The sequence below is a fragment of the Jaculus jaculus genome, chromosome 1 (assembly GCF_020740685.1).
Source record: "Jaculus jaculus isolate mJacJac1 chromosome 1, mJacJac1.mat.Y.cur, whole genome shotgun sequence".
Taxonomy (NCBI): domain Eukaryota; kingdom Metazoa; phylum Chordata; class Mammalia; order Rodentia; family Dipodidae; genus Jaculus; species Jaculus jaculus.
The window spans coordinates 101,959,212-101,984,452 of record NC_059102.1 but is presented as its reverse complement, the minus strand read 5'-3'; the positions used below and the strand labels follow the sequence as shown (position 1 = coordinate 101,984,452).

The 25,241-nt window shown below is 43.5% G+C and overlaps 1 protein-coding gene across 2 annotated transcripts; it reads left to right on the top strand.

Annotated features, from left to right (window-relative positions):
• The first annotated feature begins 120 nt into the window (after nucleotides 1–120).
• Aptx (aprataxin) lies at nucleotides 121–21,419 on the top strand. 2 transcript variants are annotated; one of them, XM_045141966.1, is made up of 8 exons: nucleotides 121–182; nucleotides 6,280–6,416; nucleotides 8,569–8,615; nucleotides 9,904–10,176; nucleotides 11,576–11,635; nucleotides 13,002–13,228; nucleotides 18,454–18,557; nucleotides 20,241–21,419. In XM_045141966.1, exons 1-8 carry the CDS (start codon nucleotides 148–150, stop codon nucleotides 20,393–20,395), a joined length of 1,038 nt encoding a protein of 345 aa, XP_044997901.1. In that variant the 5' UTR covers nucleotides 121–147; the 3' UTR covers nucleotides 20,396–21,419. The 2 variants fall into 2 exon arrangements, with proteins under 2 accessions (XP_044997901.1, XP_044997903.1); XM_045141968.1 differs by lacking the exon at nucleotides 121–182 and having other exon boundaries at nucleotides 6,278–6,416; nucleotides 8,574–8,615.
• The last annotated feature ends 3,822 nt before the right edge of the window (nucleotides 21,420–25,241 follow it).

The following is a 25,241-nucleotide window of genomic DNA, read 5'->3' as shown; positions in this document are numbered from 1 at the left end:
CGCAGCGACCCACCAATGCGGAGGATGCCCCTGCATCCGGGCACTGGGCGAGAGCTAGCCAATCCGCGAGGAGACACGGGCGACGTCACCGGCCTGCGCCACAGGCCCTCTGACGTCATCCTGCGGCGCCGGAAGCGTCGGGCGCGGATGCGGAAAGTAAACGTGTTGGTAGTCTCCCGGAGGTAAGGCGGCGGTCGGTCTGCCAGCCGGTGGGAGTGTTCGGCCAGGAGGCCGCTGCCTTCAGGCTGTGCCGGAGCGATACCCACGGCCTCCTTCTCGGAGGACGCGGCTCCGTCCTTCTCCCACGCCGGTCTGCCGGCGAGCTCGTGGGGCTCTCCGCCCGGCTTCCAGTTTGTAGCTAGTGAGTCGCTATCACACACTGGGCAGAGTGGGGGCTGTCCAGCCCGAGGAGGCCGCTTAGCGAGGCCCCCTCACAGTCCTTACAGGAATGTCACACCGACACGAGATGGTGGTTCAGCAAAGCGGGGATATTTGAAATTGCGTTTCGTTTGTAACTAATGTGGAGCCTTTTGTGAATTTGGCTTGTACTGGTAATTTAGTAGACCCTCACCTCTCGTTTCGGCCAGCCTCAGACTCCTTATACACCCTGCTTCAACCTCCTAAGCGCTGGGATTACAGGTCGGCTACACGCCTGAATAGGAATATTGTTTTTTCTTTCTGAGACAGGGTCTTGTTCTGTACATTTGGCTGGCTTTCTTCGATCCTCCTGCCCTTGCCTCTGTCGCCCAAGAACTTGGGATTACGGGCTTTCGTTGCTACACCAGGCTCTTGATAAAGGATTGATCATGTGGGGAGACAATAAACATTTTTACCCTTTTGCCTTAGTTGCAGTCATGATATGCTTATACTTCCAACTTGAATCCTACCTTCATTATTAAGAGTGAAAGCACTATATAACTTCTCTTAGGTCACACTGGAGTCAGACGTGCTACCATTGCACCAACGAAGTCACTCGTAGGTCACAATGAATAGGTATTAAAGCCAGGATTTGAACTCAAGCAGACTAACTTCAGAGGCTTTCACAGTTATTATTCCATGTTGGTTTTCAGCAGTTCACTAAGTCCCCACATACGTTACTCTGTGGTTCTTGTTGATGGAAACAATTATGGTCATGCGTTTCCTCAAATTTCTTCTTTTGGATTTTCAAGTTAGGGTCTCACTCTAGCCTAGGCTGACCTGGAATTTACTTTGTAGTCTCAGGGTGGTCTTGAACTCATGTGATTGTCCTACCACTGCCTCCTGAGTGCTGGGATTAAATGTGTGTACCACCACACCCGGATTTTTTTAAAGTTTTTCGAGGTAGGGTCTCACTCTAGCCCAGGGTGATCTTGGAACTCTGCAGTCCCAGACTGGTCTCAAACTCACTGTGATCCTCCTACCTCTGCCTCCTGAGTGCTGGTATTAAAGGTGTTCACCACTATGTCCAGCTTCTTCAAATTTCTGCCTCTTCTTATTCCCCCTGCCTCATTTTTCAAAACTATTTATTTGAGGCGGGGGGGATGAGTATGGGTGCACCAGGTCCTCCAACCACTGCAAACTAATTCCAGATGCATGTGCCACCATGTGTGCCTGGCCCACGTGGGTTCTGGGGAGTCAAATCTGGGTCCTTAGGCTTCACAGGCAAGCACCTAATCCACTAAGTAATCTTTCCAGCTCCCTCTTCTTAACAAAGTCATCTTGATTTGCACTCGTGTTTGCTTTTCCTTTAGTGTCAGAGTATGAATTGGTTCTCTTTGCTTCTGAGCTTGTATTCTTTCCCTTATGAGACTTGTATGTTCCAGTACTGAATAAACAAAGACAGTTTCTTAGCTCTTCCTTGACACTTCCAACAAAAAAGAAAGAAAGAAGGAAAACCTTTGGTGATCTATCTTCTTTTTTCTTTCATCTAATAACTCTTAGCCAAACAATTTTAAAGAGTATTGTAAATTCTGTCCCCATTTCCTAACCTACCATTCCTTTCTGCAGTTGAGATTTCGAGACTCATGTGCCTTGAAATTTCATCAGTGATTATCAAACCACATAGATGTTTTTCAGTCATTGTGGGATCCATTTACTGCTTCTGGAACTTGGTCAAACCTCTTATGTCCTTCTATGTTGCTTTCTAGGACAGTCTGCTCAGCTGGTAGGTTTATTGTGATACAGAGGTTATCAAGAAAGATAAAATACCTTTCCTTAAGTTGCTTATATTCCAGCTGTTCTTCCATTACTTCTGTTATGTTATTTCTCCTGCAGATAGTCTTTTTTTCCTTTTGCCTTAAAATATTGGGTTAGTTCCCAGTGCTTGTGACTTGGGTCTAGTGTTTTTTTTTTTTTTTTTTTTTTTTTTTCATTGCTATTACTACCTGAGTGAGTACTAATTGGTTTAGCTTAAACTGTCTAGCATGTGCTTCCAAATGGAAATTGTCAAGTTGAACTTCTTATCCTAGAGTCACTCTCAAATCTGACTCCTCTGCTGGACAGCTCCAACTCTTCATATTACTGTATCCTTCATGTGGTCCTGATGACTTTTCCACCCAAATGTTTCTCAGATCTGTGCTGTTGGGGCTGGAGAGATGGCTCAATGGTTAAGATGGCTTCATGTGAAAGTATGATGGCCCATGTAGGCCTGAGAGACCACTGAAGTTCGATCCCTAAGCACCCATGTAAACAGCTGGGTATTGCTACACAAGTCTGTAACCTCAGGCCTGTGGGAGCAAAGACTGGAGAATTTCTGGGACTTGGGTAAAAAATGGCAAGCTCTTGGGATCAGTAAGAGCTTCTGGTTCAATTAAGAATGGGCAGAAGCAATGGAGGGGGACACACAACGTTCCCCTTCAGCGTTGCACGCAAACTCACCCCATTATAGGTGAGCACACAAGGCACCACATGAGTATATACACATGCATGCCCACACACAACACACCATCCACGTGCTAAATAAAAATCACTGTGCTCTTTTCTCTCAGTACTACAGCAGTCTCTCCGTATCTGACAGGAAGATGTATAGTGACTACCTGAAACTGTAAACAATGCCCAAAGCCATTTGTTTGTGTTTTTCTACATATGCATATATTCCTTAGGATAAAAGTTGTAAATATGAAGACAGTAAGCTGGTGTGGTGGCACACGCCTTTAATCTCCGCACTTGGGAGGCAGAGGTAGGAGGATCACCATGAGTTCAAGGCCGCCCTGAGACTACATAGTGAATTCTAGGACAGCTTGGGCTAGAGTGAAACCCTACCTCAAAAAACCAAAAAGCCAAAACAAAACAACAAAAAAAAGACAGTATAAGTGAGAAATTTAGCACAGTGGCTGTCCTGTGTACCTAGTTAGGGCATGCTGAACACTAGGCATCCTGGAATATAAGACTAGGAACACCTAGGGCAGTGGTCTCCAAACACCTTTCCTCCATTTCCCCACATTAGTAGGCATTGGTGAGTCTGGTTGTTTGGAGAGTAGAAGTACATCCATATTAAGTGCTCAGATCACATTCAATAACAAGATGTACAAAAGGGAAGGCTGGCAGGAGATGGGGCTTGAAAATTGACTAGAAATTGTGTTTTTAAGGAGGGAAAAGTAGGGACCAATTCCAGAAGACCAATCAAAAATGATTTATTTGGGAGACATGATGTGGCACATTAAGCGTGAAGGATGTAAGTGCATGGATACGTGCATGTGTCAGGCAAGGGAAAGGAATAGTACAGGGGGCAGTTCTGTGACAAGGAGTTGGGGTTGAAACCAGGAACCTCTGAGGAGTACGAGACTGAGGGATTACTCGGCACTGGGCAAGTTCCTGGGGCTGTGCTGGACATTATGATAGCTCCTAACCACAGGCAGTTGTTTTATTTTAAATTCATTGAAAAAAATCTCAAGTAAAAACATTTGTTTCTTGTATTGTGCAAACTACATTTCAGATACTCAGTTGTCACATGGTGATTAATTTATTGTCTGGGGTCAGGTTTAGAACATTTATGTTACTGCAAAATATTCTATTGGACAACAATGTTCCAAGATAGATTTCTGGCATGTACCACCTATCAAGATCACTTGGGTTCCTTAAGAATTAGTCAGTTTCTTTTGACTGATCCTCACAAGTCTGTAATGAGAAGCTTACAGAGGATGGAACTTAAAAACAGGGGGAGTGGGTCTTCTGGGGGCTTAGCAGTTAAAGGTGCTTGTTTGCAAAGCCTACCTGCCCAAGTTCTATTCCCCAGCCAGCTACTTAAGAACTAGATACAAAAAGTGAGCATCTGGTGTTGGTTTGCAGTGGCAAGAGATCCTGGCACACATGTGTGTGCACACAAATAAATAAAAAATTGGAAAAAAAAAACCAGGTAGGTAGTAATACAAGTGAGACCACCTTGTTTGTAGCAGACAGCTTCAGGTTCACTGAGATGTACTTCCAGACCAGGCACAGTTATGGGGGAAGGGGTATTTATTGAAGCTTACAGATCCAGGGGAAATTCCATAAAGGCAGAAGAAGCTGGCCTGCCTTCACAAGACCAAGCAGAGAGAGAGAGAGAAGTACAAGTCTAAAGCCAAAAGCCACAGCACACTTTAGGAACTCCAGCTAGGCACACTTTGCATATCTTTAGATTGAAATTTGAAACCCACCACCACACCTTAAGATCTGCCCAGTGACACTGACTCCAGCCAGGTGGCTGCAGATGCAAACTACAAACAATAAAGAACTGAATATATTGGGGGCCATCTGTTCAAACCACCACACTGTCTCAAAAAAAAAAAAAAAAAAAGCAAAATAGCAGGGAGGAGGATGGTAGAGTGCTTTGTTCCTCTCTTTGAACATTCTTTGCCTGGAAATTTCTCCTTAATTCCTTTTCCTACCACCTGTTCCTCACTTTATTAAGGCTGGCAGTATTTTACCTAATTTTCCTAGTTTATAGATAAGACTTAGTTTAAGTTCATTTCCAGGAAACATTCCTTGATACCTCCTTTCCCTTAGTTCAAATAGAGTATTAAAGCTTTATGTTCCCATGACCAGTCATACCACACTGAGCTTCTAAGAGATTCTGTAAGATTCTAAGCCTTTTGAAGGTAGGGCTCATAAACTAGCTCTCAATTCCCTAATTTTGATTGAATGAAAGAAACCACAAAGGAAGTAGTACAGAGGTTAAGAACCTATTCCTTGGAATGAGTTCAAAATCTAGGTAGGGGGCTGGAGAGATGGCTTAGCAGTTAAACGCTTGCCTGTGAAGCCTAAGGACCCCGGTTCAAGGCTCGGTTCCCCAGGTCCCACGTTAGCCAGATGCACAAGGGGGCGCACGCGTCTGGAGTTCGTTTGCAGAGGCTGGAAGCCCTGGCGTGCCCATTCTCTCTCTCTCCCTCTATCTGTCTTTCTCTCTGTGTCTGTCGCTCTCAAATAAATAAATAAATTAAAAAAAAAATCTAGGTAGGACTACCACACAATCTTCCCACTCTGAGAGTTTTTTTTTTTTTTTAAATACTTTCATGAGTCAGTTCTCTCATTGGACTAATGCTGTGTTTGATTACTTATCTATAGTGCTTACCTGTTATATTGTAATGTGTATGTGATGGTTTGATTCAGGTGTCCCCTATAAACTTAGGTGTTCTGAATGCTAGGTTCCCAGCTGATGGAGATTTGGGAATTAATACCTCCTGGAAGCAGTGTATTGTTGGAGGTGGGCTTATTGGTATTATAACCAGTTTCCCTTTGCCATGTTTGGCACACACTCCTGTTGCTGTGGTCCATCTGTTGTTGGCCAGGAGGTTGATGTCAACCTTCTTCTCATGCCATTATTTCCCCCTGCCTTCATGGAGCTTTACTTCGAGTCTGTAAGCTAAAATAAACCTTTTTTTCCCCCACACGCTGCTCTTCGTTGGGTGACTTCTGCCAGCAGTGTGAACCTAACTCCAACAGTATATAAGTCTGTCTGCTCATATATCCTACTCCAAGCTCCTTAAGTTGCAGAGAGAATGTTTTATTTACTTCTGAGGGCTCTCCTGCATATAGCCTTATGTCCAACACATAGGATATATCAATAAATATGTAACAAATATTTGAGTGCTTAGTGTGATTCAGGTAGAGCTAAATGCTTTACCCACATTATCTCATTTACTCCTCACAGCAGCCTTTTAAATTCTGTCATTGTCACAAGTTTATAGGTGAGGAACTTGAGACTTGAGAGGTGAAGTCACCTGCCGCAATGAACAGCCTCCATGTGTGGGATGAGGTGTGGTATGGCCCTGTAGGACTTGTTAGGGATTTGCTGTTCAGTATTTCTCTCATTTTGTCTCTCAGAGCGATGATGCGGGTATGCTGGTTGGTGAGACAGGACAGCCAGCACCAGCGAATCAAACTTCCACATTTGGAAGCTGTTATTATTGGGCGCAGCCCAGAGACCAAGATCACTGATAAGAAGTGTTCGCGACAGCAAGGTAACTGGTCCAGGCATGTGGAGATGACTATGTTTGGTCTTGAAGGTAGTGATAACTAGAGATGTCCATTTCCTGGGTATTGCTGGAAAACCTGTTGGGTTCTAAAGACAAAACTTCATTCCTAATTCTACCTCCCTAATGTAGCAAGGCAGGTTCCATTTATTTCCATGGGATAGCAGAATTGAATCCTGTACCCTGCTTTTTTTAAGGAAGGTCGCACATTGCACAAAGACAGGGAAATCTTTTAATTTCCAGGCTGAAGTCATTACAAATTTTTAAAAAGTATTTTTATTTATTTGAGAGGGAGAGAGAGAAGAAGATAGAGAGAGATTGAAAATGGGTCTCTAGCTGCTACAAATGAACTCTAGATTCATGTACCACTTTATGCATCTGACTCACATGGGTCCTGGGAGTTCAACCTGGATCCTTTGGCTTTGCAGGAAAACATCTTATTCACTAAGCCATTTCTCCAGTCCTGAAACTATTTTTTTTTTTTTTTTTTTGAGGTAGGGTTTCATTCTAGCACAGGCTGACCTGGAATTCACTATGTAGTTTCAGGGTGGCCTTGAACTCCTGGCAGTCCTACCTCTCCCTCCCAGTGCTGGGATTAAAGGGATGGTACCAGCCTGTATGTGCTGCCTCTTTATGATATGAGACTGTCATCCAGTCTTATTTTTGTCTTTCATATAGTTTAAGGAAAAGCCCATCATTTGCTTAGTTTTTTTTTTTTTTTTCTTGTAAACTTTGGGCCTACTCACCATTGCCTGTATGTAGTGTACCCCATAACCAGAGGGACCTGGATTTAGAGTTGGAGTCCGTAGCAGTGGTTATGGACTTTCCTAGCTGAGTTAGTTGAGGTGAAGCTGGAGTGTTTGAGCTGGCTAGGCCTGAGCTCCTGAAGCACTGCTGCCTCTGTCCCCTGTCAGGGTTGTATGTTAGTCATTCTTCTGCTGGTCCTCCCTGGGGAGCAGCTGTGTGTCTCTCTCCCTGTCTCAGCCCCAGGTGCTTTGTTCACTTATCTGAATGCGAGTGCTTAAAGTTACCTATTCCCACACATTCTCACATTGTTCCATTCCTGCAGCTCTCCTTTTTCTAGAGCATCTTTCCCCTTCCCTTTGGCCAGCTTGAACATATCTTTTAGCACTTTTTCTGTTGAAGGGATTTGGTAATTTGTGTTCATCTTCCCATCTGCCGTGTGCAGAACCTCACGCGCTAGGCAAGCCCACTATCACTTAGCTATACATCCTCCACTCTTTTTTTTGGGGGAGGAAGGGGGGAGGGATTTTGAGGTAGGGTCTCACTCTAGTGCAGACTGACCTGGAATTCATTATGGAGTCTCAGGGTGGCCTCTAACTCATGGCGATCCTCCTACCTCTGCCTCCTGAGTGCTGGGATTAAAGGTGTCTGCCACCACGCCGGGCTCTCCACTCATTTTTAAAAAATACTTTATTTATTTATCTGAGATTGAAGGAGGGAGGGGGGAGAGAGAGAGAATGGGCACACTCGGGCCTCCAGCTGACTCTAGATACATGCGCCCCCTTATGTATCTGGCTTGGGTGGGTCCTGTGGAATCAAATCGGGGTCCTTTGGCTTTGCAGGCAAACAGGTGACTGCTAAACCATCTCTCTAGCTCGACTCAATTTTTTTTTTTTTTTGAAATAACTTCTGGTAGAAGCCTGATTTAATGATGAGCTAGGAGTTTGATCTTGTCCTGTTGGCAGAGCTCAAGATCCCAAATGGGGCAGGGGTTCTGATGGGGAAGCTTGCAGGAAATCACTGAAGCTGCCTTTTAGGTTCTTGGCAGTAGCTAAGGGAGTGCATGCATTGATGGGCTTTGTATGGGAAGAATAGGGTTTGGGACAGGGTCTCATGTAGCCAGGCTGGCCTTGAGCTGGCTGTGTATCCCAGGCTGATCTTGAACTTCTGCTCCTCCTGCTTCCATCCCACCCCAAGTGGTGGGATTACAGGTGTGGGCCACCATGTCCAGTTCACTGATGGACATTTTTTTTTTTTCCACTGATGGACATTTTATGGAAGGATTTGAAGCTGTCAGGCAGCCTTCAGGAGTGAAGAAGCTTTGTGGTTCTTTAGGCAAAATGGGGTACCTGATTTTTGTTGCATTTGTGTTTTAACTTTTTCCAATCTCTTTCAGTACAGTTGAAAGCAGAGTGTAACAAGGGATATGTCAAGGTAAAGCAGGTATGTGTTTGTAGCTTGAATTTGTGTTTTGTTCTTTTTTTTTTAACTTATTTATTTATTTGAGAGATAGAAAGAGAAGCAGATAGAAAGATAATAGGCATGCTAGGGCCTTCAGCCACTGCACACGAGTGGGAATTGAACTTGGGTCCTTTGACTTTGTAGGCAATTGCTTTAACTGCCATTCCTCCAGCTGAAATTTGTGTTTTATTCTTTTTTTTTAAAAAAAATATATTTTAAACATTATTTATTTATTTGAGAGAAAGAGGTAGGTAGAGAATGGTTATACCAAGGCTTCCAGCCACTGCAAACAAACTCCGGACGCATATGCCACCTTGTGCATCTGACTTATGTGGGTCCTGGGGATTTGAACCAGGGTCCTTTGGCTTTGCAGGCAAGTGCCTTAACTGCTAAGCCATGTCTCCAACCCAAATTTGTGTTTTATTCTTGATGGTTTTCTTTCTTTCCTTTTTTTGTATTTTTAACTTATTTTTATTAGTTATGGACATATTTAGTATGTAAACAGCACATGTTGGTACCATCCTTTCCCTCATCCCTGCCGCTTTTCCAAAGGGGCCCTCCTCATTGGGGACACAGGTTATCCCCATGGGCATTCCCTTATGAACTTAGGAACAGGAACCCTCAAGGAGCCTGGGTTCTGATGTCATTTCAACTTAAAGCAGAAAGCATGATGATGTGTTAGTGGTGCTTTTGAAATACTAAGGGTGTGAAAAAATAATCCCACAAGCTTTTCTAGCTAGCTATGTTAGTTATCGATTTTGGCAAGATAATTTCCCTCAAAATGATCACAAAATCATTACTAATATTGAGGCTCAGTCAAGACCTGGGAGTGGTTCAGCTGGGATGTTCTGGCGCAGGGTCACTCTGGAAGCTGCAGTCCACCCGAGGCTAGGGTTGCTGTGATCTTAAGGCGCTGGTGGGGCTGGAGCACCTGCTGTTGGCCCTCCTGCATGACTGTCAGCAGCCTCCTTCATTGCTGGTGATGTCTGAAGGCCCATGTTTCTCACATCCACATGGACTTCTGTGCAGGAGGTTGGAAAATTTTTACAAAGTGGCCACTGCCTTCTCCCAGAGTTGATGGTTTTCCTATGCTTTTGTCTTTGGAGTGTATGTGCTAGCCAATGAAGGCTTTTCCGTCATGGGTGGAAGTGATCAAGTAATGTAGGTGAACATTAAGCAGTGTGACTGGCACGGAGTAAGTGGTGTAGGTAGCAGTGGCTGAAGTGATGTTACTGTGATTACTATTATATTATGCTCATTTATTCCACAGGTAGGGATCAATCCCACCAGCATTGACTCAGTCGTGATTGGGAAGGACCGAGAGATGAAGTTGCAGCCTGGTCAGGTTCTCCACATGGTGAATGAGCTTTATCCATATATTGTAGAGTTTGAGGAGGAGGCAAAGAGCCCTGACCTACATACACACAGGAAGAGAAAGAGGCCAGATGACAATGATTCTGTGGAAAGGGATGCTGCCCAGGAAGCTGGGAGCAGCCCCGGCCAATGCTCTGTGCCCTCAAAGAACGGTGGAACTAGCAAAAAGGTGAGGATAGCCATTCATAGATGATGTAGAGATGAAATAAGATATAATGACTGCTTAATTGTTTTGTATACTACAAAGCCCGGACATGGGTGAGGTGGTGTTAACAAATGATAATAAGGGTTATTAGCTGTGATGAAAGAGGCACTTGTTTGTGTTGTGGAAATCCCTTGGGTGAATGTCGCTTTATGTGCTTTTCTATTAAATTCTTGAGGCAAGTCACTTGAAGGAAGGTAGAGCAGTAATGGCAGTGTATTTACCACCGAACACTAAAATGGGTCAGTTGTTTGTACTGTAGGCTAGCACTGGGACACTTTTAAATTTTTTTTTTTGTTTGTTTTTGAGGTAAGGTCTCGCTCTAGCCCAGGCTGACCTGGAATTCACTATGTAGCCTCACGGTGGCCTTGAACTTACAGTGATCCTCTTACCTCTGCCTCTCGAGTGTGAGATTAAAGGCGTGCACCACCACATCTGGCTGGAACACATTTTATACATCATGTAATTAATATGTTGATTTCAAGGTAAAATCTATCAGGCTATAGTTAAGAGTGTGAAAAGAAAAGAAAGTGTGCTTTATGATTTGCATTTCTGGTCATGAGAAACTTTCCTTGGGAGACATAAACAAACGTCTCTTCTTTCCAGATGGGGATCCAGTGACAGACCAAAGAAATTATTACACACAAGCATGGCCTAGTGGACCACAGTTTAATTGTGGTGGCTACTTACAGGAAAATGGACAACTTTGGGTAGTTATACCACCCAAAAAGAGTAGCCTTCCACAGCAATTGTTAACTGTTTATAGATCTTCTGCATAGGGAGGTGCCTCATGAGTCCTCTTGTGAGCCCCTCCTCCTTCCACAAGGGAAGGCCAGTGGGCCCAATTTGGTGCAAGCCTCATGTGGGTAATCACAGCTGCTCTGATTTCAAATTATCAATGACCATGCTACACACAGAGGCTAGAGTTCCGCTAGAGACCTCCTTCCAGACACCTTGTTCTAAGTATAGGAAGACAATAGAGATGACGTGTGGTCCCAAAGGACAGTAGACTGAAGCAAAGGAAGTCTAGTTTCATTCTCAAAAGTTAACCTTACTTCGGGCTGAAGAGATGGCTTAGCAGTTAAGGCATTTATTTGCCTGCGAAGCCAAAGGACCCATGTTCAAGTCTCCAGGACCCAGATGAGCCAGATGCACAAAGTGATGTATATGTCTGGAGTTAGTTTGCATTGGCTGGGAGTCCTGGCATGCCCATTTTCTCTCTTTCTCTTCCTCTTGTCTCTTTCTCAAATAAGTAAAATAATAAAAAATAAAAATGAACCCTCAAGTTTTGTTAGACTTTTCTGTACACTATTAACCAAATTTAACTTGCTATTCATAGTTTGCATTGTTCTGTTTTTAAATTTAGGAATCACTTGGCCACTGGAGTCAAGGCTTGAAGATTTCTATGAAGGACCCCAAAATGCAGGTTAGAATAAAATTCTGTAATTTAAGTACATTTCCTATTGTATGTGACTCCAGAATGAAACCAAAAGGTTGGAGAGATGGCTCAGTGGTTAAAAGCGCTTTGCTTGCTGGTGGCCTGGGTTTGATTCCCCAGCACCCATGTAAAGCCAGATACACAAAGTGGTGCATGCATCTGGAATTTGGTTGCAGTGGCAGGAGGCCCTGGCATACCCATATCAATCTATAATATAATTCTTTTTTTTTTTTTTTTTTGTTTTTGTTTGTTCAAGGTAGGGTCTAGGCCCAGGCTGACCTGGAATTCACTATGTATTCTCAGGCTGGCCTCAAACTCATAGTGATCCTCCTACCTTGGCCTCCTGAGTGCTGGGATTAAGAAAGGTGTATACCACCATTCCTGGCAAATAAAAATAACAATAATAAAATAATATTAGTTCTTCCAAGTGAAATTCTCATATTCTTATGTTTTATTATTTTTATTTATTTGTTTGAGAGAGAGAGAGAGAGAGAAAGAAGCAGATAGAGACAGGGAATGGGTGCTCCCGGGCCTCCAGCCACTGCAAATAAACTCCAGATGCATATGCCACCTTGTACATCTGGCTTATGTGGATCCTGGGGAATTGAACCTGGGTTATTTAGCTTTACAGGCAAGCACCTCAACTACTAAGGCATCTTTCCAGTCCCCAAGTGAAATTCTTTTGTTTTGTTTTTGTTTTTGCAAGGTAGCGTCTTGCCCTTACCTAGGCTAACTTGGAATTCACTTGATCATAGCCAAAAGCCCAAGAAGTGATAACCTGTAGTCTCAGAGTGGTCTTGAATTCATGGCAATCCTCCCACCTTTTAAACTTCAGGGTGCTACTAAGAGAAATTGTGTTAACCTTAACATGGTCCCATTGCAGGGAACATCAGACCATGTATTGTGACTACAGTACTCTGCTGCTCTAGTATTAAAAATCAGCCATCTACCTTAGAGGAGCCTGAGAGGTCCACTTTAGTTACATGCTGGTTGACAAGGGACCAGCTCTTTCAGGACTCCTTGGATCCCGTGCACATGTGTCCCATGGTCAATGTTAGAGTGCTAGGGTGTATGCTGCATGGATTTTACCATTAGGTCCTTGAGAGTTGTATATTTTGTGTGTGTGTCCTGTATAGTGTGATTGTTGAAAGCATGGGCTCTAGAGTCTACTTGATTTGGGTTGGAGTCCTAGATTTCCCATTTCGTAACTATGTGACTATCAGTCTATCAGAGTCTACTCTCACCTCAAACTCTTTTACTCAAGATGGTTGTAGCAATTAAGTGACTCAATGACTATGATAGCATTGAGCACACTAAAGATTCTCAGATGTCTCTTTCTTGTGCTCTCTGTTAGGTTTACAAAGATGAACAGGTGGTAGTGATTAAGGATAAGTACCCTAAGGCCCGTCACCACTGGCTGGTCTTACCATGGACCTCCATTTCTAGTCTGAAGGCTGTGACAAATGAACACCTTGAACTTCTCAAACATATGCACACTGTGGGGGAAAAGATGATTGCAGATTTTGGTGGATCCAGCAAACTCCGCTTCCGTTTGGGTTACCATGCCATTCCCAGCATGAGGTAAGCCTTGGAGGGATGTTATGCCTCCCTCTTGTGTCCTGCTGGTCAGCTTGTATTTGCTGAATGTGTGGGTAGTCCTGAGCCCTGGGGAGCAGGTGGGTGGTTTCAGGCCGGGGTGGGGGTGGAGTGGGGGTATGGGGGGGTGAAGCATCCCTCCCTCTGCTGACTTGCTTGTGAGCTTGAGTTCCTGCTTTTGCCTATAGTTTAGTCCATGTGGCTCTTGGTTCTTGAAATTTAAACATTTTACATACAAACTAGATGAAGTAGCTTCATTCACTTGTTATTGGTTGGTTTTGAGACAGGGTATCTGGACTTTATATAGCTGAGGTTGGCTACTTATTCCTGATCTGCCTGCCTCCATCTCCCACAAACTGGGATTATAGGAATGGGCCACCGTGCCAAGCTTCTGTTTACATTGTTGGGTATCCATTGACACTGTCCATCACCACAACTTTATCTTCCCAAACTGAAACTTTGTACTGATGAAATAATAATTCTCCATCCTTCCTCCTCTCAAATTGTGGCATTATCGTTTGTCTGTCTGTCTTTCTTCCTTTCTCTCTTTCCTTTTTCCCTCCCTTCCTCTCTCCCTCCCTCCCTCCCTCCCTCCCTCCCCCTTCCTTCCTTCCTTCCTTCCTTCCTTCCTTCCTCCCTCCTCTATCTATCCTATCTATCTATCCTCTATCTATCCTTCCTATCTATCTATCTATCTATCTATCTTTTTGGTTTTTTGAGGTAGAGTCTCCCTGTAGCCTAGGCTGACCTGGAATTCCATGTTGTCTCAGGATGGCCTCAAACTCATGGTGATCCACCTACCTCTGCCTCCCAAGTGCTGGGATTAAAGGTGTGTGCCACCACACCTGGCTCATTCTACTTTCTGTATTTGTGAATTTAAACAATGTAGGCACCTCATATAAATATTGTTTATTTTTTTAATGATTGGTGCATGTTGTAGTTACTTTCTTGTTGAACAGCTGATGGGAGGAAAGTTTTTTATTGTGGCTATAGTGCCAAGGGAAGGCTTCATGATAGCAGGAGGAAGCATGGCATGAGCAGAGGCTGGACATCACTTCTGCTGTAGCAGGTGAAACACAGTGGCGGGAGAGTGAACTGAGCAAACACTGGCAAGCTAGGGGCTAATAAACCTCAAGATCCACCCTTAGCAACACACCTCCTCCAGCAAGGCTCCACCCACCAAGTTACCAGCTAGGGCTTCAGCATTCAGAATACAAGAGTACTTGGGAGGTATCTAATTCAAACCACCATGGCACATTTCACTATGAATTATGTTTTTACGGGTTATTGACATAATATGACAAGATTTCTGCTAGTTAGTTTTTGTAACCACTACTCCCATTTTATTAGGTGGATATAAAATATTAAGAAGGTAATTTTGATTACTGGCTACTTTAACCAAATGAAATCTTTATTTTTAAAATTTTTATTTGTTATTTATTACAGAGGAGGCGGGAGAAAGAGTGAGAGAATAAGACTGTATGAGAGAGTATAGGCATGCCAGGGCCTCTTGTTACTGCAAGTGAACTTCAGACCCATGTGCTACTTTGTGCATATATGGCTTCATATGGGTACTGGGGAAATGAACTTGGTTCAACAGGCTGTGTAAGCAAGCACCTTTAAAAACCACTAAGCCATCTCCCCAGCCTCCAAATGAAATCTTTGTGACACATTTTCCTCTCATTACTATTCATAAATTGTGCTATAATTTAAATATAGCAAATTACATACTCATGTGTAGTTATATCAGCTTTGATGGATATGGATGGTTGCTTCACTGTCACTCTGTCAGCATACAGAATGTGTCTATTGTCTCGTACCAGAAAGTTCCCATGCCCTTTCTACTCATCCCCCCTCACCCTGTACTGCCCAGCATGGTTCTGTTTACTTTCTTTCTTTCTTTTTTGTTGTTTTGAGGTAGGGTCTCACTCTGGCTCAGGCTGACCTGGAATTCAGTATGTAGTTTCAGGGTGGCCTCAAACTCATGGCGATCCTCCTACCTTTGCCTCCTGAGTGCTGGGATTAAAGGTATATACCACCACACCTGGCTTGTTCTGATTTCTTTAGCAAAAGTAGTTTGGTTTAGAGCTTCATATAAATGGAATCATAAAGTACAATTTTTCTTTAAAAATTTTTTTTCAATTGTCCCCCTCTCCTGAGTTAAGGTCTCACTGTAGTTCAGGCTGACCTGGAATTCACTATGTAGTCTCAGCCCAGAAAGACAAAAATAGCATATGTGGATCCTCACTTTTAATGTGTGTGTGTATGTAAACAAGGGGATCTGAGACTGAGCATGGGTTATTGTTCTAGATAGGTGACCACAAGAGGGAAATAAGAAGTGAGGAGAGAGAAGAGGGTAAAGGACAAAGGAAATGAAGTATGGAAATAGAAGGGAGGCTAAGTTGGGGGGGTGGTGGGAAGTGGGGAAGAAAAAACAAACTGTGTGTAAGCTAATAATACTTTAAAATAATAGCCAGAGTGGTCTTTTAAAAGTTCAAATCAGGTTATGGTATTCTTCTCAGTATCTTGCAGTGGCCCCAGTCTAGTGAAGGAAAATAACCTGCAAATCTTTTGCAGGCCTTTAAGGCCCTTTATGATCTGTCTAATCTCTGCTCCTTGGCTCTGTTTGTGTCCTCTGGTCATGTCTCCTTCTTTCTGGTCCTTGTTTGCACCAGATAGTTTCTTCTCCCAGAGTCTTTGCACACAGTTAATGAGAAATAGTTACCTCACATCTTGCTTTGCCTGGCTGCTTTCTTATTTCAAGTCACTGCCTGGTAGAAGCCTTCTCTGAACACCAACTGGCTCTACCACTAGGCACTATCCCATTTCTCTCCTTTTCTCCTTCTCCCTTCCATTTCCCTTCCCCCCTTTTCTTCCTATCACCATCCTGCCTCCCTCCCTCTCCATTTTTTGAAGGCATTTTTATTTTATTATTTTATTTTTATTTTTTATTAACAACTTCCATGATTATAAAAAATATCCCATGGTAATGCCTTTCTTCTCCTGACTTTCCTCTTTGAAACTGCATTTTCCATCATATCCCCTCCCTCTCTCAGTCTCTCTTTTATTTTCCACCTATTATTATTTTTAAAAATATTTTTGTTTTTATTTTTTTATTTGAGAGAGAGGCAGATAGACAGAGAGAATGGGCACACCAGGGCTTCCAGCCACTGCAAATGAACTCCAGACGCGTGCGCCCCCATGTGCATCTGGCTAACTTGGGTCCTGGGGAACCGAGCCTCAAACTGGGGTCCTTAGGCTTCACAGGCAAGCACTTAACCGCTAAGCCATCTCTCCAGCTCTTTTCCTCCTATTATGATAGTCTTGTGTAGGTAGTGTCAGTCATTGTGAGGTCATGGATGTCCAGGCCATAAGGGCATGAACATTAAGCGAAATGTTTACTGGGCAGTTTGATAAGCATTTTATATTATTTGTTATTAGAGAGAGAGAGAGTTAGAGAGAGAGAAATGGTGTGTCAGGGCTTCAGCCAGTGAAATTGAACTCCAGACGTTTGCGCCGCCTAGTGGCCATGTGTGACCTTGTGCTTGCCTCACCTTTGTGCATCTGGCTTAAGTGGGATCTGGAGTGTTGAACATAGGTTCTTAGGTTTTGCAGGCAAATGCCTTAACTGCTAAGCCATCTTTCCAGCATCCCCCTTCTTTTGGTTTATTGAGGTAGGGTCTTGCTGTAGCTCAGGCTGACCTCAAATTCATTATAGTCTCAGGGTGGCCTCAGACTCGGGGCAATCTTCCTACCTCTGCCTCCCAAGTGCTGGGATTAAAGGCATGAGCTACTATGCTTGTCCCTCTTTTTTTTTTAAAGATCAAGTTAGCCTTGAACTTGGGATGGATCCACTTAGCCTTCCAAGTGCCTCTGCACTCAGTCCCTTTATTTTTCTTTGGCAATTTGTTGCACTTTCCTTGTCTGTTTATTGTATGTCTTTTCTTTCTTTTTTTGACTATAAGAATCTTTAAATTTTTCTTTATTTTATTATTACTATTATTATTTAGGTTTTCAAGGTAGGGTTTTGCTCTAGCCCAGGCTGACCTGGAATTCACTATGTAGTCTCAGGGTGGCCTCGAACTCAGGGCAGTCCTACCTCTGCCTCCTGAGTTCTGGGATTAAAGGCTAAGTTTTCTTTTTTTATATATTTTTTGATCATTTTTTATTTATTTATTTGAGAGTGACAGACACAGAGAGAAAGACAGATAGAGGGAGAGAGAGAGAATGGGCGTGCCAGGGCTTCCAGCCACTGCAAACAAACTCCAGATGCATGCGCCCCCTTGTGCATCTGGCTAACGTGGGACCTGGGGAACCGAGCCTTGAACCGGTGTCCTTAGGCTTCACAGGCAAGCGCTTAACCACTAAGCCATCTCTCCAGCCCCTAAGTTTTTTTTTTTTTTTAAGAAGTTTTTCTTTGTGTGGACACATCATGTGTTGGTACCATCTTTTCCCTCCTCCCTGCCCCTAATCTGCTGAGCCACCTCAGTGGGGCTGCTGGTATTCTCCATGGGGTTGTGGGTTATGCGTGTGAGAGCAGAAGTCAGTCACTAGGCGGGGGGATGCTTCTGAATATACCCTTGGGACCTGTGGCTCCTACAGTCTTTCTATTCTCTTGTCCACAAAATTCCCCGAGCAGTGGTGGATGTGTTTTAGTCTACTTCAGTGTTAAGCTCTCAGCAGCTTCTGGATTTCTGCCTTGTTATGTGCTGAGTATCCTTAGCATCTGTCCCTGTCACCCTGGCGCAGATTGTCAGGGTCACCATGGAAGCAGCACTCTTGCTCATCTCACCAAATCCTCTGTGGTTTCACCTGGGCTTTGGCTCAAGTGTGAGGGGTGGCTTATTTCCTTGGGTCTCGTTGGAATGCATGGGGCACACACGCTGATCCCCTCACCAGCTGAGAATGCACCTATTTGTCTTTTCTTATTGGAATATGATTTCCATCACCTTCTTAGCATCAGTCTCATAGAACATGCTTTTCGTAAGGACAGAGGCCTTTCCTATTTTCTTTACTACTTGGTTCTCAGGGCTTGGTTTCATTGTATACTTACTGAGCATTAAGTACTCTTAAGTAAATGATTAAATGAGTTGCATTGTAGCAACATAGTGTAAATACTTTGTATTCTTACTTTTTGTTGTCATTTTGGTTAAACTATAGTTTTTAATGAGTTTAATGCTGAGTTGTTTCTTTTTAAAACTCTCAACTAGCCATGTACACCTTCATGTGATCAGCCAGGATTTCGATTCTCCTTACCTTAAAAACAAAAAGCATTGGAATTCATTCACTACCGAATACTTTCTGGAATCACAAGGTAAACTGTGTTATTTGATTTTCATGTTTGTTTAATTTTCTTCCTTTAATACTTGACTCATGTGTTTCTCTAAATAATAACTTAGGCTTAGCAATCCACACAGAAAACACTCTTAAAAAAAAACTAGAATATTTTGGTTGTAATATGATTGGTACTTAGCTATGAGCAAGCTTTTTTTGGGCAATATGTCAGGGTTAAAAGTGTTTCACTTTACCAGATGTGGTGGCACACACCTTTAATCTCAGCACTTGGGAGGCATTGGTAGGAGGATCATCATGAGTTCAAGGCCACCCTAAGACTACATAGTGAATTCCAGGTCAGCCTGGGCTACAGTGAGACCCTGCCTCGAAAAACCAAAAAAAAAAAAAAAAGTGTTTCACTCTGATAGTAGAGGAGTTAAATGGCTGTAATTAATATACCAGGTATTCCATAGTTAGCAAGTGTCAGATTAGACTTCACCCTGGGAAAATATGCTTGAATAGAGTCTAGAGTCTAAATCTAGGATTACTGGTGTTTGTTAATCAGACTTTGTTGTTTATCATGGTGATAAAGTCCCTTGTATAACCTAAGGGATGGGATGCAAGATATGGTTAGGTTCATGGTTTCAGAGGTGTTGCAGTCAGGTTCACATTGCCAGCAGGAATTACCTGACCAAGAGCAGCTTGTGGAACAAACAAGGGTTTATTTTGGCTTACAGGCTCAAGCGGAAGCTCCGTGATGGCAGGGGAAAAGAATGGCATGAGCAGAGGGTGGACATCAGGTGGACAATAGCAACAGGAGAGTGTGCCAAACACTGGCAAGGGGAAACTGGCTATAATACCCATTAGTCTGCCCTCAACAATACACTGCCTCCAAGAAGCGTTAATTCCCAAATTTCCATCATTGGGAACCTAGCATTCAGAACACCTAAGTGAATGGGGGGCACCTGAATCAAACCACCATAAGAGGTTTCAGTCTCCTGCTGGCAGGCTGTGTGGCTCTGATGTTTCTGGGCTGTCGTGAGGCAGAACATTTTGGCAGAGAGGGTTAGAGGTACAAAGTTGCTCTTCTCTTGGCAGCAGGAAGCAAGGAGAAAGAGGAAAGGGGCTTATGGGAAGAGCTTGGGACAAGATATAACCCTTGAGAGCATGGACTCAGTGACTTAAGCCAGACCCCATTTCCTAAAGTTTCCATCATCTTCTAGAATAGTAGCAATAACTAGGAAACCTGCCTTCAGTAATAAGATCTGGGGGATACTTCATAGTCAAACCATAATAGCTCATGGATGAGAGGGGTCTGAACAGTTTTTTGTCACTTCTGCCATCAGTTGGGGTCAGGAAGTTGGGGGTTCCTTAATACTAGGAGTGGTTCCTAGACAGAGGAAGACTGTATTTAGAGGAAGCATTTCCCAATATTTCTGAGAGGTTACTGGGGACAGCTGCCACTTACTAAAGACCACCCAGGGGAAAGGCACTGTGATAAGTCCTTGACATAGTAACATGGAGTGTGTCTGAAGGAGTGTATTACCTCAAAGGTAGGTTGCTCCAATGTGGGGTCTGTAGTTCATTTTCCCAGTGTGATGTCTGACCTCAAGCTTACCAGCCTTAGGGTGCTTAGTATATTGGTTAGTCATTTCTTTTTCTTGGAATCTGACATTGGCTTTCCAGAGTTGCTGGGATCTGAACTTTTCTTCTTTGCTTGCAGCTGTGATCAAGATGGTACAAGAGGCTGGCAGAGTGACTGTCCGAGATGGGACAGCTGAGCTTTTGAAGCTGCCCCTTCGTTGTCATGAGTGCCAGCAGCTGCTGCCTTCTGTTCCACAGCTGAAAGAGCATCTCAGGAAGCACTGGACTGAGTGACGCTGCAGAGCCTCAACTTCTGCCACAAGTGGCCAGTTGCAGTGAGCTGCGGGCTGTTCTGCAGCTCTTGTAGACTTCTGTTGGGTCCTGAATTAAAACATGTGGCTCTTTTTACAAAGCTTATTTTATTCTTGAGTGGCCATAAGGCAGGTCTTAGTATTTTCACAGAAATATTCTCCAGTGAGGGTGGCTAGGACAGAACCAAGCATCATCATCTCCAGGACCCATATCATGTCTGACTAATGGGATGGGAGAGGGAGCAAGGGCATGTTTGGGCTCATCTATTGCAGGTTATAGAAGCAGAGTGCCAGTCACTTATTTTCTTATTTATTCCCCCGCCCCCAAGAAAAAATTGCGTAGCACCTTTTTTAAATCAAAGTGGTTAGAGTGGTCTGTTATGTATTTGAAGATTCTGAGGGCCTCTTTTTCCCTCCGTGGGTAGGGTTAGTGGGTTAGTTCACACAGGGTCACCTAATCCACACCCCCCCCCCCCCCCCCCCCCCCCGCCTTGCCTCAGGAAGTCTGTTTTACCATATAGTTTCCTCTTCACTGTGAGCAGTGAGCCTAGATGAGGGGCTGGAGGGAAGAGTATCAGGGCAAGAAAACATTCATCCATGTTTATGGCCATTCAACAGCTAAGTCTTCTTTCGTAAATAAAGTGTATTTTTTGAGGCATCTCCCATAAGTGATTGAAAATGATGGAAATTCAGCTGACAATCACAGGGTGAGTTCTAATGCATGAAAAGATCACACACAATCACAGTTTCATTTTTCCCCCAAGAAGAAATTTAGATGGAACAGTTGTATCAAGTTGGGTTTTGGAACAATATTAGAACTAAAAATAAGGGCAAACAAAGGTTGCTTTGATCAAATTGTTGATATATTTGGGGATGACTTCTTTTTGCTGTTGAGTTGTTAAAGAAAAGAGCACCCTTAACCAAAGCTCTCTGGAGAGAAAACCTCAATCTGTAGTGATCACATTGACCTCCGTGTTTGTCAAAGATAAACAAGATGCCACATGCCACAGATGTTGTGTGTTGAGTATGGGTGCGATAGTAATTAGTATTTAATGATTACAGAGCTACCATCTTCCAATTCCTTTGTGCTCAGCATTATACTAAGCACTTTACTCAAATTATCTCATTTAATTTTCATTGTACATAATCCAATGAGTTGGCTACTATTGTTATACTTTAATGAGTGAGGATCTAATGTGTGTGAAGGAACCTGAGGCTCAAAAGTAGTCTTGGGGGCTGGAGAGACGGCTTAGCGGTTAAGCGCTTGCCTGTGAAGCCTAAGGACCCCGGTTCGAGGCTCAGTTCCCCAGGTCCCACGTTAGCCAGATGCACAAGGGGGCGCACGCGTCTGGAGTTCGTTTGCAGAGGCTGGAAGCCCTGGCGCGCCCATTCTCTCTCTCTCCCTCTATCTGTCTTTCTCTCTGTGTCTGTCGCTCTCAAATAAATAAATAAATAATTAAAAAAAAAAGTAGTCTTGGTTTTTGATCCATTAAACTCATTATTATCCCTGTCAGTTGAACAGCATAAATGCAGAACTAGCCACCAGTGGCCATAGAAGCCAGAGCTCTTAGGTTGTGTTGATGAAAAAACTTCCATGGCATTTCATTGATTTTCCTGAGGCCAGTCAGTTCTTTTAAAGCCTTATTTTGTTTATCTCCTTACTCAACTTCTTCCATTTTCTGTTTGTGTCTCTTCTGTACTCTAGGAATGTAATTCTTAGTTGTCAGCCTGTCTGTCTATAGGTCCATCTGTCTGGCTTGACCACAGACCTTTCTTTTCTTCTTCTTCTTCCTTCTTCCTTCTTCCTTCTTCCTTCTTCCTCTTCTTCTTCTTCTTCTTTCTTCTTTCTTCTTTCTTCTTTCTTCTTCTTTTTTTTTCCTGAGGTAGGGTCTCATTCTAGCCCAGGCTGACTTGGACTTCACTGTGTAGTCTCAGGCTTGCCTCCAACTCACAGCTATCCTCCCTCCTCAGCCTCCTGAGTGCTAGGACTAAAGGCGTGTGCTACCATGCCTGGGGACCATCTCGCTCACCTCTCTCTAGAGACAGGGCAACCTCAAACTTGCTAGGTAGCTGAGGATGGTCTTGAACTTATGATCTTTCTGCTTTTATCACCTGAGTGCTGGGATTACAGGCATGCACCACCACATCCACTGTATGTAGTGCTGGGAATTGAACCCAGGTCTCCTTGTACTCTTCCAACTGAGCTATATGACCAGCCCTAGTTTTCTTTTTTGCAGCGATTGTCCACTTACCTTGTGACCTGTGGGTTCTTTCCCAATCCAGCTGCAGAGAGGATGTGGCTTCATAACTTCCTCTTTGCTGTTGTCACACATCCATCACTAAAACTTGAAAATCATGGACAAATTGAGAACAAATTTGGATTCAGTTCTGGCTCCCAATCCTGGCTGTTGTTCAGAGCTGAGGGATCCTGGGCAAGTTCCTGTTTCCTGTGAAATTCAGTATTCATATATCAATGGGCACACCAGGGTTGGCTTATACACATATAAGGGTTAGCACAGTGTCTAGCATGAGGTAGGGAAAAAAAAACGTAAATGGCGCTGGAAGCTTCTGCTTCTGTCCTGATGGGCTTTTGAAGGGAGGGGTCGCCTCATCTCAACCTCTACATCTGATGATTGAGGACCCTTAGACATTGTCCAAAGATGTTGAAGGTCAGAGTTACTTGTTTCCCTTTAAAAAATATAAGTACCTGGACTTTCAAGCTACTGAATGACAGTCCCTAGGCCTAGGAATATGTATCTTAAAACATTTTTTATTTATGTATTTTTACTTATTTATTTGACAGAGAAAGAGGGAGAGAGAGAGAAAGAGAGAATGGGTGCACCAGGGCTACCAGCCACTGCAAATGAACTCCAGACCTGTGCGTACCCTTGTGCATCTGGCTACGTGGGTCTTGGGGAATTGAACCTGGGTCTTTTGGCTTTGCAGGCAAATGCTTTAACTGCTAAGCCATCCCTCCAGCCCAGGTGTATGCGTTTTAAAACATTGAGGGTCCCAAAATGGTACCAGTAGTTGGGGACCAAGCCCCCAATACATGAACCTTTTGGGGGAATACTTCATATCTAAATCATAGCACTTCACTGCTAATTTTCAAATCTTGAATTAGATAGTCTGAGAAGCAGTCTCTTTTTTAATTTTTATTTATTTATTTGGTTTTTCGAGGTAGGGTCTCACTGTAGTCCAGGCTGACCTGGAATTTACTATGTAGTCTCAGGGTGGCCTCAGACTCACAGTGATTCTCCTACCTCTGCCTCCCGAGCGCTGGGATTAAAGGTGTGCACCGTCATGCTCAGCTCTTTTTTTAAAAATTTTTATAAATCTGTGATGTCCAGTCTCATAGCTGCCAGTCTTATACAGCTACTGAGCACTTGAGATGTAGATAGTCTGAATTGAGATATTCTGTGAAATGTAAAATACACACTGGATTTTAAAGGCGTGATGTAAAGAAATGTGTATACATATTAGTAATCATTTTATATTGGTTATATTTGAAAAAATACTTGGAATCTTATTATGTTAAATAAAATATTGAAATATAATATTGAGGGTGGTCTTTGTTTCAGTAAGGTTTGAAAACCCCAATACAAACCTTTGGCTTCAAAATATTTTTGAGTTTCTGAAGCTTACAGGTTGAGTTTGCCCTAATTGGACACATGCTATTTTGTAGTGTAGTGTAGCTTCGTGGGCCAATTGCAGGCTTTTTCTTCACCCTGGAGGGTCTGGTTATTTCAGATTCCATGGAGACCCTGGGCTTCAGTTGAGGGAGTGCTGACTATATGAACTAGCTAAGGGGAGTGCCTCTGACCCCAGGCTCTTAGGGGCCAGGTCTGTAGCTGATCCCCTCAATGGTTTCTATTTGTTCCTGCCCAGAGGTCAGTCTAGCAGCTTAGTTTGGGACCTGTGATGGACACTGCTAACCTTAGGCTCAGAGCATAAGTGCTTTTCCTTACCTGGGTCTGTCTGTGATATCTAGGTACAAATGGTCCTTGCAGGAGCAGATCGTACTTGGGAATGGGTATCATGGATCTCTAGTTTGAGAGACATTTCCTAGACTCTGACATCCAATCACATTGAATATGGCTGGATATTAGATTCAGGATCCATCTGTTAGAACTAGTCAGCCTGTTTGTAACAACTTCAACCTGAAGATTCACAGAGCTCTGAAGACTCCTATCATAGAGTAAAATAAATGTGAAAACTGTGACACCCACTCCTGAGAATAATGTTAATATGCACATTTTGTTGAACTGCTTCAAAGATCTCTAGGAGTCTATGGACACCAATTTAACAATCTCTATAGAACAGGGCCAGATGGAGTGTTACGTGCCTGTAATCCTAGAACGTGGGAGGCTAAGACAGGAGGATTGTGAGTTTGAGGCCACCCTGGATTACTTAAGACCCTGTCTTTAAAACATCAGACACAAGGGCTGGAGAGATGGCTTAGTGGTTAAGCGCTTGCCTGTGAAGCCTAAGGACCCCAGTTCAAGGCTCGATTCCCCAGGACCCACGTTAGCCAGATGCACAAGGGGCGCATGCATCTGGAGTTCGTTTGCAATGGCTGGAGGCCCTGGCACGCCCATTCTCTCTCTCTATCGGCCTCTTTCTCTCTCTGTTGCTCTCAACTAACTAAATAAAAATGAACAAAAAAATTTTAAAAAATCAAACACAAAATAACAGAAACATCTGGAACATCCAGGCGTGGGGGACTAAGGTAGACTTCACATGCTTCAGGATGTCTTCAGGGTTTAAGCCAGGGCTGCTAACTCCAATTTAGCCTGTATGCTCAGGCAGAGGTTTTGGGACACAGGAAA

Excerpts from the sequence above, each read along its gene's own strand:
- Aptx (XM_045141966.1), top strand. The coding sequence starts at position 148 with ATGCGGAAAGTAAACGTGTTGGTAGTCTCCCGGAG. Across the intron at positions 183-6,279 it reads GTGTTGGTAGTCTCCCGGAG|AGCGATGATGCGGGTATGCT; the intron begins GTAAGGCGGCGG and ends TTTGTCTCTCAG. Across the intron at positions 13,229-18,453 it reads CATGCCATTCCCAGCATGAG|CCATGTACACCTTCATGTGA; the intron begins GTAAGCCTTGGA and ends ACTCTCAACTAG.